At 34.8% G+C, this 13,253-nt stretch overlaps 3 protein-coding genes across 3 annotated transcripts; 1 reads left to right on the top strand and 2 right to left on the bottom strand.

The window, feature by feature from the left end:
* Window positions 1-677: 677 nt before the first annotated feature.
* On the top strand, window positions 678-6,567 carry LOC18024594 (ubiquitin carboxyl-terminal hydrolase 14). The gene is made up of 20 exons (XM_006406301.2): window positions 678-867; window positions 1,052-1,223; window positions 1,323-1,435; window positions 1,538-1,874; window positions 2,329-2,423; window positions 3,116-3,249; window positions 3,328-3,384; window positions 3,513-3,590; window positions 3,875-3,929; window positions 4,020-4,043; window positions 4,243-4,323; window positions 4,443-4,641; window positions 4,739-4,799; window positions 4,871-4,993; window positions 5,083-5,171; window positions 5,265-5,354; window positions 5,452-5,622; window positions 5,732-5,844; window positions 5,936-6,065; window positions 6,182-6,567. The coding sequence occupies exons 1-20, from the start codon at window positions 772-774 to the stop codon at window positions 6,358-6,360; spliced, it is 2,397 nt and encodes a 798-aa protein (XP_006406364.2). The 5' UTR covers window positions 678-771; the 3' UTR covers window positions 6,361-6,567.
* Window positions 6,568-10,878: 4,311 nt separating this feature from the next.
* LOC18024595 (protein NDR1) lies at window positions 10,879-11,551 on the bottom strand. Its single transcript, XM_006406302.2, is given in 2 exon segments — window positions 10,879-11,025; window positions 11,027-11,551. Coding segments are annotated over 2 exon segments (672 nt in total).
* Window positions 11,552-12,219: 668 nt separating this feature from the next.
* On the bottom strand, window positions 12,220-13,138 carry LOC18024596 (protein NDR1). Its single transcript, XM_006406303.2, has one exon. It carries the CDS (start codon window positions 13,065-13,067, stop codon window positions 12,417-12,419), a length of 651 nt encoding a protein of 216 aa, XP_006406366.1. The 5' UTR covers window positions 13,068-13,138; the 3' UTR covers window positions 12,220-12,416.
* Between the last annotated feature and the right edge of the window lie 115 nt (window positions 13,139-13,253).

Here is a 13,253-nt window from a genome sequence, read left to right on the forward strand (position 1 = left end):
GTTGAAAAACAGTTTGTAAACAATTTTTTTTTTCTTTGAGTATATTTTAACATTTTATTCAAAGAAAACTTTTTTGATAAAACTAATGTCTGAATGTGACAATTTTTATGTTGGTAATTGGAATCAACCTATCAAATATGTATCTATTCAGGGAATAATACCGGTTCGCTGGATATATTTCATTTTTTTTATAGGAGCATGAATAACTTGGTGCCAAACTGCCAATGTCCAATGAATAAACAAACAAGTAAAAACGTCAAGATTGAAAAACTAAACACGGATAATCTGAATTCTAGTTGTTTAACGTAAAATATGATTTAGTGTCTTTTTTCTTGTTAGATAGTGACAGAGGTAATATATTTTTAAAAACATAATTTTCTCTTTGAGTGTTGTTCTCTGATTAATCGCTATTAGTATAAGGTCAATACAAAATCACTATTGGGTAAATAATACTAATGGGCCGTACAGCATTCTCGTGTGAATCCCAACTTTATCCAATATAAGTTTTTCCTCATTTTAGAATGTTTTTTTAAATTCACCCAACAAAAAATCGGATAACGCATTTTCCAAAATTGACTTTTTTTTTTTTTTGGTTTTGTTGTACCAAAAGTTGAGGTAAGGTATTTTAATCAAACGACGACGTTCTACTCTGAAGCCTCTTTTATGTTTAACGAGACGTGCGATATCACACAAAATACAATTCGCTCTCTCTCTTTCTCTTTCTCTCCCGTCGATCTTTTCCCGTCTGAGAGAGTTCGCCGATTTCCGGAAATGGAGCTTCTCCGATCCAACTTGTCTAGGGTTCAGATCCCCGAACCCACCCATCGCATCTACAAGCACGAGTGTTGCCTCTCCTTCGACACTCCGGTAAAACCTCTATCGATAAACCCTCTCTGCTCGTTTTTTTTTTTTTTGAATTGCTCAAATAACCGACTACTCTTTCCAACTGGCGGCGACTGCTTTATTCAGCTCCGATTCCTGCGTCGGATTTTTGTTTTTGTTTCGTTGGGTTTGATTTGATGATGATTTCGTGATGATGAATTTTTTTCAGAGATCCGAAGGAGGATTGTTCGTAGACATGAACAGTTTTCTTGCTTTTGGGAAGGATTATGTTGCTTGGAATTACGAGAAGACGGGAAACCCTGTTTATTTGCACATTAAGGAGACTTCCAAGTCTGATCCTGAGGATCGGCCTCTCAAGAAACCGACTCTGCTCGCTATTGGTATACAATCATTGCAATGCCGTATCTGTTGAGTAATCATTCTCATCGAAGATTTGAATTTAAATTGTTTAAGTGATTCTTTTGATTTCTAATTTGCAGGAGTTGATGGGGGATTTGACAACAATGAGCCTGAGTACGAGGAATCTTATAGCATAGTCATACTTCCGGATTTTGTTTCACTTCCATTCCCTTCTGTTGAACTCCCAGAGAAGGTTCTAGCAATATTTTTTGGATTTTTAGCTTTGTTATCAGAGCAGGTTTACAGAAGCACAATGCATGTGTTTTAGCTTTTTTTTTGTATTTTGTATTTGCAGGTGAGGATTGCTGTCGATACTGTACTGAGTGCCGTAGGTGCTGAGCGGAAAGAGCAAGTTGCAGCTTGGACCGCTGAGAAAAAGCAAGTTAGTCAACATGCATCGACACTGCAGCAGATCAAGAGTGGCGTTGTCATTCCTCCTTCTGGTTGGAAATGTGCCAAGTGTGATAAGATGGAGAATCTTTGGCTTAATCTTACCGATGGAATGATACTCTGTGGAAGGAAAAACTGGGATGGAACTGGTGGAAACAACCATGCAGTTGAGCACTACAAGGAGACATCCTACCCTCTTGCTGTAAAGCTTGGAACAATCACAGCTGACTTGGAAGCAGCAGGTAAAGTTGTATTGTTTCCTAAATCTAGTCTTACTCGAACCTGTTTGGGGATTGGAATAGATCTATTTGAAAAAAATTATAGGTACTCTTCAACCGTATTACATTTATGTTAAAAAAATGCTTCTCTCTGGCCTTAAGGCTTGCAAATTCAGTGTGAGGGTGATACCTTTTGGAGTAATGTTATATGTGGCTGGAACTTTCAGAGATTTGAAGTTGTAAATTTCCTACCCCGTACTTTATCAAAATGAATATGTTCAGTCCGTATTCACAGGAACTAGATTAGTCACTGGACTTAAGGGTTGTGAATGGTTAATGGCAGTTGATAGTTCTCTCTTTGGGCTGGAGAAGGGGGGCTTCCTGCTTTATTTTGTTTTCCTGTTGGTAAATGTGGATTTCATATTCTTTGGAGGTGTTTTAATATCTACAGCACTAACTGTTGCAAATTTTTTGACAGATGTTTATTCCTATCCGGAAGATGACAGTGTTTTGGACCCGCTCCTAGCTCAGCATCTGGCCCATTTTGGAATTGACTTCTCCTCGATGCAGAAGGTTAGTGTTGGACGGTTTTGTAAAATGATATTGGTGAAGGGCGTCTTGTTTGACACTTTATTTTGTTGGTTATCTGTGGTAATGATATTCGTATGTTACATTTTTTAATTAGAGGCTCAAGCTTAGATTTCTCGTAGTGCTGGGATTTGTACATATACCCTTTCTGGGTTGCATTGGTCAAGTGCTGGTTGTTTCACAAAGCTTCTGCCTTGAGTTCATTTTTTTTTCCACTATCAATTGCCACAAGAACAACTCAATATGATGTACATATGTAGCATATGTATTAGGCTAAATTTCTCATTTGCCAAGAGCAAGACTCACATCAGTGTCATCGCATACTTTTTTATTATTGCATTTAGAAAGATGTAGCAGTGCTCCTAACGAATGGCACTTAAGGTTGTTTTAAGACAATATTTCCCATACACACGTGTCAGTCTACTAACATGTATTTGTTGCGTCATGAACGTCAAAGCATTTACAATATTTTAAGCTAATTTTTGTTTTTTTGTCCTCATCTTTCCTTGCAAAGAGGCCTTATTTCCCAAAGCACATGGTTTTGTAGTTCTTTTGTCCTTGTTTGCCAGTTCATACTGCCTGATCATCTTCTTTGTTTAACGATATGCCATTTTGATAAAATATCTTTCATTTGAATAATATTGAGTTTCTTGGGTTGTTTAAATCAATCTTCACAGACAGAAATGACAACTGCCGAAAGAGAACTTGATCAGAATACGAATTTTGATTGGAACCGTATACAAGAGAGTGGAAAAGATTTGATACCAGTTTTTGGACCTGGATATACCGGACTTGTCAATCTTGGGAACAGGTACTCGTTGTAATGAAAAACTTATTAGGGATTTCTTTCCTTGTTGATATCTAATGGCCATTTCATTTCTCTTGCTAGCTGCTACTTGGCAGCTACGATGCAGATTATTTTCTCTACCCATTCCTTTATTTCAAGGTAAGAGCAAGTGTAATCATGTAGATGCCATGGCCCATATCTCCCTTTTTACTTGTATAATCAAAAAATAAACAAACCTTTTGCTCTTAGAACATTGTAGTAACTTCTGGTTCTGATATTGTTTGCAGATACTTTTCACATCAGAGCTTAAAGGTGGCCTTTGAAATGGCACCTGCTGATCCAACTTTGGACCTCAATATGCAATTGTGAGTTTCTGTCAGAACAATTGTTACTATGTTTATACACTGGTCTTTCTGATATCATGCGATTCAACTGTTGACATTGTAAAGATAAAAGAGTTAAAACATTATATTCGTGCATGCTCTATATCTGCATGGTACATCCTCAAGTTTCTGTTTTCTTTTTCCTCCGGTCGGTATTTATATATATGTTGTGCATGTTTTTTTTTTTTTTTTTATCTTATCTCCATGATGGAGAATTGCATGGAATTTTTGCATATTCATTCCCTAATCCTTGCTGTTGGTGGCAGAACAAAGCTCGGACACGGTTTACTATCTGGGAAGTACTCTATTCCTGTAACAGAGGTATGACTATTTCAGGAGAAGAAATTTGATAGCATAAACCGTGTTCTCTATTTGCCTCAGTACATTAATTTCCCATTCTTCTGATTGCAGAAGGATGCTGCAGCTGGAGATGGTGTAAGATTCTTATTGAACTAGAATGCATTACTTTTCCCATTCTTCTGATTTTACAATATGTTTCTAAAATTTCTTACTGATCTGTTAATAAAAACAATTGATTGATCAAAAGCTTTAGAAGCATATCAATCTTTGCATTGTAGTTGTTTTGCATTTGATTTCTGATGTTTTTACAAACTGTGTTTTGAATCGATAATAGAGACAAGAAGGAATACCTCCTCGCATGTTTAAATCGGTAATTGCTACAGGCCATGCAGAGTTCTCTTCTATGAGACAGCAGGTGAAAACTCTGTCTTTTTTAATCAGAATTTGTAGAATATTTTGACTGATGCTCCTTCTAGACATCTATTACTAGATTCATTAAGATTTCACACTAACTAACACCATTCTGTCTCGTAGGATGCTCTTGATTTTTTCCTCCATTTGCTAGACAAGGTTGAGCGTGGCAGCAACATGAGACCAGATTTAGACCCCTCGAGGAGTTTCAAGTTTGGAGTAGAAGAAAAGATCCGTTGTTCATCTGGAAAGGTTGGATATAATAAGAGGGATGACTATATTCTTTCTTTAAACATTCCGCTGGATGAGGCAACTAATAAAGGTATATCCTGTTCTTCCTTCTCTGTACCTCTTCCTTTATCATCTGGCATGTGTTTTGATTCTGTGGTCTTTATTTTGCTTAATGTTTGGTGATCAAGATGAGTTAGAAGCCTTCAACAATCAGAAAAAAGCAGGAAAAGGACTGGAAGAAACTGAGATGTGAGTCAATTGACTCAAGTTTAATATGTTTCATAGTTTCTCTGCATATCTAAGATATCTATTCTCAGCAGGTCAACTGATGAAATTGTACGCCCACGAGTTCCTTTAGAAGCTTGTCTAGCAAATTTTGCATCATCAGAGCAGATTCATGATTACTATAGCACTGCTCTGAAGGGGAAAACAACAGCTATCAAGTATGGTGTTTCTTTTCTGATTGAATCCTAGCACAACTGAGACTAGAATGTACGTAAACTAATGTCTTTTAAGGGTGAACTGTATGCAGGACAACTAGTTTGACATCTTTCCCAGATTATTTGGTTTTGCACATGCGGAAGTTTGTTATGGAGGCAGGCTGGGTGCCAAAGAAACTTGGTCTGTTTCTGAAACATCCAAATCCTTTTAATATTCCATTACTTGGCCCTGTATATAAATGCTTATCATCTTTTTCTTGAATTGCTGAGGCAGATGTGTACATTGATGTTCCGGATGTAATTGATATCAGCCACATGCGCAGCAAAGGACTTCAACCTGGAGAGGAACTGTTGCCAGATGACGGTATGCTAATACGTTTCATCTAATTTCGCTTTAGTAAATTATTGACTTAATGTATCCTGAATTCTGTTGGCTATTCATTTTTTTTGTCTGCATGCAGTTCCAGAAGAAGTGATGGAATCAGCGCAGCCTGTGGCAAATGAGGAGATAGTTGCACAACTTGTCTCTATGGGATTTAACCAGCTTCATTGCCAGAAAGCTGCCATAAATACTTCTAATGCTGGGGTCGAAGAGGCGATGAACTGGTTACTTTCTCACATGGATGATGCAGGTAATTGAAAACATTTCCACTATTGATGCTTTGACTTCTCTCTTAAAACTTAAAAAAAAAATACTTTTTGAGACCAATTTCTGATATGATTATGTATAATGTTTCATAGACATCGACGCACCAATCTCACATCAGACACCTGACGTTGATCAATCAAGCGTTGATACCTTAATATCCTTTGGTTTCGCTGAAGAGGTTGCTCGAAAGGCACTTAAAGCCTCGGTAATTCTTCCTAAACGCATTTGAGCAGATAAGGAGGCTCTTTTTTTTTTTTTTTTTTCTTGACTCATGAAATCTTTTCTTTTTGAATCAGGGAGGAGATATTGAGAAAGCAACAGACTGGATATTCAACAACCCTAATGCATCTGTTTCGGACATGGACGTTTCCTCTAGCAATTCAGCTCAGACTCCAGCTCAAAGTGGATTACCAGACGGAGGAGGAAGTTAGTTTTCTTCAAAACTCTTTTAACCTTTGCCATCTTCCCAAAACAGAACCGAAGTGAGGATTATCCTAACTTACTTCCATTTTTTGTTTTTGGTCTTTTAATTTAAACTGCAGGATACAAGCTGTTTGGGATAGTAAGCCACATGGGGACATCAACTCACTGTGGTCACTATGTGGCACACATATTGAAAGAAGGTCGTTGGGTTATTTTCAATGACAGCAAAGTCGGTATCTCTACAGATCCTCCCAAAGACATGGGTTATCTCTACTTCTTTCAACGTCTCGACAATTGATTGATTGAATAAGCTTTCATGGGAGAGACTGTTTCGATGTAGCCAGTAAAAAAAGACAGAGACTAGTTCCCTTTCTTTCTTTAGTACTTTTAGGGTCTAGGGATTTTAAAGTTTGGATTGATTGTGTCCCATGCCATGGGCGATGATGAATTGTCTGGTTTACAAAATTTACTTGTGGATTATGACAAAATTACTAATTTTGGTTCAGTGTGATAGAAAGGTTTTATGACCCGTTTAAAAGCAAAATATTATTCTTTTCTTCTTTTGAAATAACCATAAACTAAAGTTAAAGAAAACAAAACCTAAATAAAATAGAAAACTGCAAACATTCGTAGCCATAATTTTTTTGGTACGGATCGGTTATTATAATCCGGTACAGATTATAACAAGAAAGGCAGCAGAGACCGGCTTCTCTCGCATGCTTTCTTCAATTCACTTCGCATTTTTTTTCATCAATGTATTTTCTTAGAAATTTATGGTAGATAGCTGAGGAAGCTTTTTGAAAAAACCGAAAAGAAGTGATGTTTTTTCTTTTAGACTCTGTTTTAATTTTTATTTAGGGAGTCTAATAACTTTTCGTAGGTTTTCCTAACTATATTTAGCCTTGTTCATGTAGTTTACGAAAGAATAAAATGTTTTCTTAGCACGTGGCTATGAAAATTTAATCAACCACATGCGTAAATATATTAATGCAATACATAATGCGTTAAAATTTTAGATTCAGCAAATGGGGATGAAGATTTCTTAAGGAATGCATGTACGAATGCAAAAGGGTAATAAGTAATAATTATGATGGGAAAATAATCACTGATTTTCATACTAACCTAGTTAGGTTGCATGGAAATCTTGTCCGAGCTCCATTTCCTGTTTCAAAAACATTTCAGTTCTAAACTTTTTAATGTGGAAACGTGATGGAAGCTTATCCTTTTCGGAAACGTAATAAACTAATAATACATAATTGAGTATGTAGTAAAACGTTGTGATATACTCTGTTCCAGAATAAATGATGTTTTAAGATTTTTCTTTGTTTTAAAATAGATGATGTTTTGGAAGTATTTAATGCTATTACATTTTACAAGAATGATTTAATAGCATATTTTATTTAATTATTTTGAAGTAATAAATGTTTATGTGTAAACAAACCAATAAATATCAAGTGATGGAGCTAAAGTTCATTTATAATGATTATAGAGCATTTAATAAGTGTGTGAAAAAAAATTTAGAAAGTGAAAAGACAAAAAAATAACTAAAAGTAATACATATTTATTGTTTCTTAATAAGAGTAAAATTTCTAAAACATCATCTATTATGGAACAGAGGGAGTATTTTGTTATTTTAGTAACTTAAAAACCTAATTAAGAACGTCATACCTTTGAACCATAACTTAAAAAGTTAGAAGTTAATTAGAACTTAGAAGTATCCAAGAGATAAATTATAAGAGTCAATCCATAAACAATTTTATTTTTGTTTTTCAAAAAAAATTCGATTTTGCTCTCTAACTGACTCTAGCGATGTTCATATGAAAGGAATATTTGATCAACGTTATCTGATTTGTACAAAGCGTTGTTCTGAAACAGATGTGGATCAAATAAACTTTTTCTTCTCTAATATCTATGCGTTTTTTCCAATTGCAGTGCTCTAAAACCGCACTAAATCATTTTTCTTCAAGCTCAATTCAGAAACGTAACATCTTCCTTTTCTATTTATAAATATGATGTCCTCACTACACACAATGAGAAAAACTGCTTCACGGAATTTTCCAATCATTGTCACTGTTGTCTTAAAAAGAGTGATTGATTTCAAAGTTGATCAAGATAAGTCTTATTCTGAAGACAATGATGAGTTTTATGAATTCACAAAGGAGTTGACGAGATTAATGTATACTTAGACCCAAACATTGAAAAAATTAAGATATTGTAAATAAAATATATTGATAAGATATTCTTTTTTACGAAACCCCATGATCTGGAATGTCTTGTAATGTCAAAACACTTTGATAATGCAAAAAAACTTTGGAGACCTGAAGGCTTGTTCCCTGTAAAAGAAGGTTGAAGGCAATGATAAATATGGTTATTTGATTTATGGAGGGGATTTGGAGCCACAAAAAACATATGACTGGTTTGACAAATCATTTATCGTTCCATCATTGGCTTTTTACGGTGTTGATGAGGATACCCTTAAACTAAGATGGAGTCCGACACCAGTGGAGTCCAAGAAGAAAATTGAAAAAGATGAAGTCTTTGCGGCTAATGAAATTGCATATTTTTCGGAAAAGACTATATTTTTGGAGAAGCTGATCTCTATGTTTAAACAATGAGATTTTTAAATCAAAATGCAATGCTCTTTTATTTTTGGTGATGTGGCGCTCTACATGATGGGAAGAACTCATTTTGGGGGTTATATAATGATACATGGGACATTCGTTAAACACTCACCCCTCGATCGAATCTTAAGACAAAACACGAATACTTCTCTTCTTCTCTTCCTTCTTCTCATTGAACGTGTTCTTCAAAATTCCTCATATATACACACATCGATTTTGACAAAAAGAGTAAATATAAACTCTCATGGAACGTATTCCATCGGAATCTCTCGCCGGTGTCTCGTATCTATGAGGTAAGCGGTGTTGTTTTATTTATATTATTTGTGATTCCGAATCTTTGCATGGCGATTGATGGCGAAAACAGAAATCAGATCGAATTAAATTGATGTCAATGTTCGTACGGTGCTGATCTATGTAATAAACACAGGTTATATATAGTTTTATGATCTCTCTTTGTGTTATGTCACAGCTTTCCAGGCTTTGAGATGCTTCTGCTGTGACCAATGGAAATGATGGATTCACGGTAGAGATACACACAATTCAGATCTTCACGTATGAAGGTTGGGGTACGTTAGATGATCCCAAAAGGGTAAAATATAAGCATTATTATATATAATAATCTTAGACATATATACTTTATTTGCTTCTATTATTTTTTCAATCTAATGACAGATAGACACGTAAAAACATTTACTCCCTACAAGAATTATTGATTACTGCTAATAAGTTTAGTATCACATGTGATTATTGTATGTTCACGGTATACGAATGTTCAATAGTCGCATGCCATACTTGTGTTAGTAGTAATCATTGTTGTAGCATCATACTTAATTACTTGTTCGTAGTAATCATTCTTGATTTATGACTAAATGTTTTTTTTTTTACTATGGTTCAAGTTTCAAATATGTGATGTGGATACCATAGTACTAGCACGTAATCATATTGTGAGTAATTTTTTCTATGAGTTTGTATAGTTAAATGAAAAAGTGATAGAATTTAATGAAATTATGAAATACGTGTTTAGGATTATATATATACCGTTTGTTTTGCCATTTGGGGGTTATCCAACTTAATCCAAGCTGATTTTGGCTTATGACAATAAATATTACGTAAGGAATAAGTAGTGTGACATTTATTTTTTTTTGAACATTTTCATTGCATTAATATAACTGAAGCAAAAGTGCTTTTAGTTTACAAAAACTGTCTTTAGTTACATATTCATAATTAAAGATGGCTTTTGTAAAACTCAAACGCACTTTTGTTTCAGTTATTTTAATGCAATGAAATTGTTAAAAAAAAAAAATTAAATGATATTATTGCATCCTTCTAATCTCTTCAAGGTTAGAAGTCACAAAACTCTCTGTTTGTTCGTTTGTTTGTTTTTTTCTTTTTTTTTTTGTAGGTTTTGAATGGTGGAGCTGCTCCAAGGAGAATTGGAAAAGCAAACCATTGTGTAAGTTATCTCTGTTATTTGAATCGATTAGCTTGGTTAGTTTCCTTTGCTACTTTTTCTTTGATTTGTTTTTTTTTTAATTTATTTTTGAGTTGGCAAAGCTTTTAATCATTTTTCATGGGATTTTTCTAATGGATTTGATAAAAAAAAAGTTCCAATTCAGTTCAATCTTTGATGGTTATTCATTTAATGCTGGTGGATATTTTGTTGTAAACTACCATTACTCCAAAAGATGGTCTAAAATACAAACTCAACCAACTATTTGGAATATTGGTATTAGTGATTATGTTGTTATCAATGTAGCAATATAAAAAAAATTATCATGTCTCAGTGACTCCGACTGAAGCAATAACAAAAGAGTGGCAGCCGTATAAATTGTTTTTGGATTTCTGTGAAGATTATCTTAGTTGAGATTTATCCATTTCAAAAGCAAATGGAGCTTTCATCTAACGAATATTTAGACATAGATATTAAAAAAGGTTGTTATCTATTTTGAATCCTTGTAAATATTTTTTTTGGGTTTTTATAAATCCTTTGATATTTTGATTTACTTAATAAAATATTATTTAGCACTACAAAATTATAAAATTAAGGAATAAAAAAATATATGTCACTACTCAGTACTATATGAAAATCAAGCTATACACCAACATACAATCTAGTAACAGCTAAATAGAGGAAAGATTCACAGAGCAGAAAAAAAAAACAAAAACAAGAAGCCAATGGAAATGAAAATCATCGATCAGAGTAAGCAAATAGCAAAGAAGATGAGCAAATAAATCAAAACACAAAAATGCAAAGAGGCTAATCGCGTAGAAGAATCCGATTTCTTCATTTTAATTCCATCCTCTTTGTTTTTGACTTTGGTGGCTCCATCCTCGTTGACTTCAAGATACACTAGCTTCGAATCTGTACCTTCTCGTTTTCCAAAACATAAACTTATACTTCAACTGCGTCTTCAAATCCACCCGGAAAACCGCAGAACCATTAGGCAAAACCGCTCGTAAAACGGTCACGTTGTCAAGTGGCTGAGCCTGTCCCCATTTCTTGGCACTCTTCTCGTGTCCTTGATAGAATCTTGGCACGGTGTACTTAGCCACAACGAAAAGAGAGGAGTTGGAGAAGGATAAGTGGACATCGTCGTAGTAGATTCTTTGTCTAGGGTTGATGTTTTTGAGACGGAGCATGAAATTGAGAGTGGTATTGTGTGGTGAATTCAGGGATTTGTTGAGGGCAGAAATGTAAAAGTAATGGACTGAGCATCTTGGAAAGTGGTGGACGAAAGTACAAAACCAGAGTAACAAAGCAATGAAAGACACAATGAAGAGGAACATAACCATGAAACGCAATGCCAATTCGAGCTTGCCTGGGATCAAATCATACCATTCCAAATCATCCTCTCCATCAGAAGACATTGGAAGATGAAGATGAAGAAGAAAGATATGCAGTATTTGGCAAAAAGAAGGATATGCAATGACTTCTTTGCTCTGATTATTGGAATTGGCTGATATTTTGAGTTAGCTAGAGAACATGACTATGTCATACGAGTTGGAAAAAAAGAATACAAATTCAAATTTAAATTAAGGGGAAAAATAGCCAAATCAATTAAAATACTATCTAACATAATAATTATCTTTTTGGCAACTTTTCTAGTAATCTATGACAACTTTCACAATACCGAAACAGAAAAAGCAATTAAAAAATAGATTTAACGGACTATTCGTAAGGCAAAGTCATACTAAAATATTGAGCGCAACTACAATACAATATTTGATTATATAAAACTAAAAGTTAAGAGATTGTCGTACTGATAAGAAAAAGTTAGAGAACAACCCCAAATTATTGTTGTGTTGTAACCACTCCCTTCTTATATGGAATCTGCCAGTTTTGCATAAAACTTCTTAAACTCAAGTTCTCTCCATATTTTAGATTCACTATATATTTTTTTATTTATTTTGGTTTTGTTCTTTTTTCCTTCATTTCAAGCCCAAGATATAATTGTCTTGTATGTACATACGTGCACTTTAAAAAGGATCATTGATTTCCCAAATAGAATTTTGTTGATAGAGAAACTAATACATAGTTGAAAGTGAAACAAAACAATAATGGAATTAATTATTGAATGAGTACTTGGTCGAATTTAGAAACCATGAAAAAAAGAAGAAATGAAAAAAACACACACACACAACTAAAACTCATGAAAAGTGTCAATAAAATCTACATAAACAAAAGCAAAAAAATAAAAAAGCAAAATAAAATATCGAAATCGTCAAATCAGTTTTAACGAATAGCGAAGAATACGAGCAGATTCATCAAAACACAAACCGGAAAGTAGGTTCTTAAACTCGTAGAAGAATCAGATTTCTTCATCTTAATCCCTTTCTTATGAGCTTTAGTTCCATTTCCGTTGACTTCAACATCAGCACCAACCTCGATTCCATACCTCTTGGTTTTCCAGAACATAATCTTGAACCTCACCTGCGTCTTCAGATCCATCCGGAAAACCGCCGACCCATTAGGCAAAACCGCTCGTAAAACCGTCTGGTTGTTAAAAGGCAGAGCCTGACCCCATTTCTTGGCCTTCTTCTTGTGTCCTTGGTAGAATTTACGCACTGTGGAATTAGCAAGAAGAGAAGAGGAATTGGTCGTTGTGTTGGTGTTGAATAAAGAAACTTGGACGTCGTCGTAGTAGATTCCTTGGTCTCTGTTTGGATTTGCGAGACGAACCATGAAATTGAGAGTGGTATTGGTTCGTGAATTGAGGGATTTGTCGAGGGCAGGAACGTAAAAGTATTCGATCGAGCATTTGGGTTTGTCGGGACGGAGACTGAGCCATAGGAACAGAGAGGTGAGACCAGCTGTGAAGATGAAGCTGAGACAGCAGCTACAACAACTTCTACCACCACCGTCTCTGTCTTGTTCTGGATCCATTTGAGTTTGAGTTTGAGTTTCAGATTTTGATCTTTCTGTCTGAAAAATTGAAGATGTTTTTTTTTATAGATTCTTGGTCTTTGTCTAAAAGATTGAAGATATTTCGAGTTGACTCCAAGAGACGACTAATTAGCAGACACAGACACGCGCTTAGGAAAACAAGTTAGTGCCTAGTGGACGTAAGGA

The sequence above is a fragment of the Eutrema salsugineum genome, unplaced genomic scaffold (genome assembly GCF_000478725.1).
Source record: "Eutrema salsugineum unplaced genomic scaffold, Eutsalg1_0 scaffold_13, whole genome shotgun sequence".
Taxonomy (NCBI): Eukaryota; Viridiplantae; Streptophyta; class Magnoliopsida; order Brassicales; family Brassicaceae; genus Eutrema; species Eutrema salsugineum.

Excerpts from the sequence above, each read along its gene's own strand:
- LOC18024596 (XM_006406303.2), bottom strand. The coding sequence starts at position 13,067 with ATGGATCCAGAACAAGACAGAGACGGTGGTGGTAGAAGTTGTTGTAGC.
- LOC18024594 (XM_006406301.2), top strand. The coding sequence starts at position 772 with ATGGAGCTTCTCCGATCCAACTTGTCTAGGGTTCAGATCCCCGAACCC. Across the intron at positions 3,591-3,874 it reads TTGGACCTCAATATGCAATT|AACAAAGCTCGGACACGGTT; the intron begins GTGAGTTTCTGT and ends TGTTGGTGGCAG. Across the intron at positions 4,994-5,082 it reads GGGAAAACAACAGCTATCAA|GACAACTAGTTTGACATCTT; the intron begins GTATGGTGTTTC and ends AACTGTATGCAG.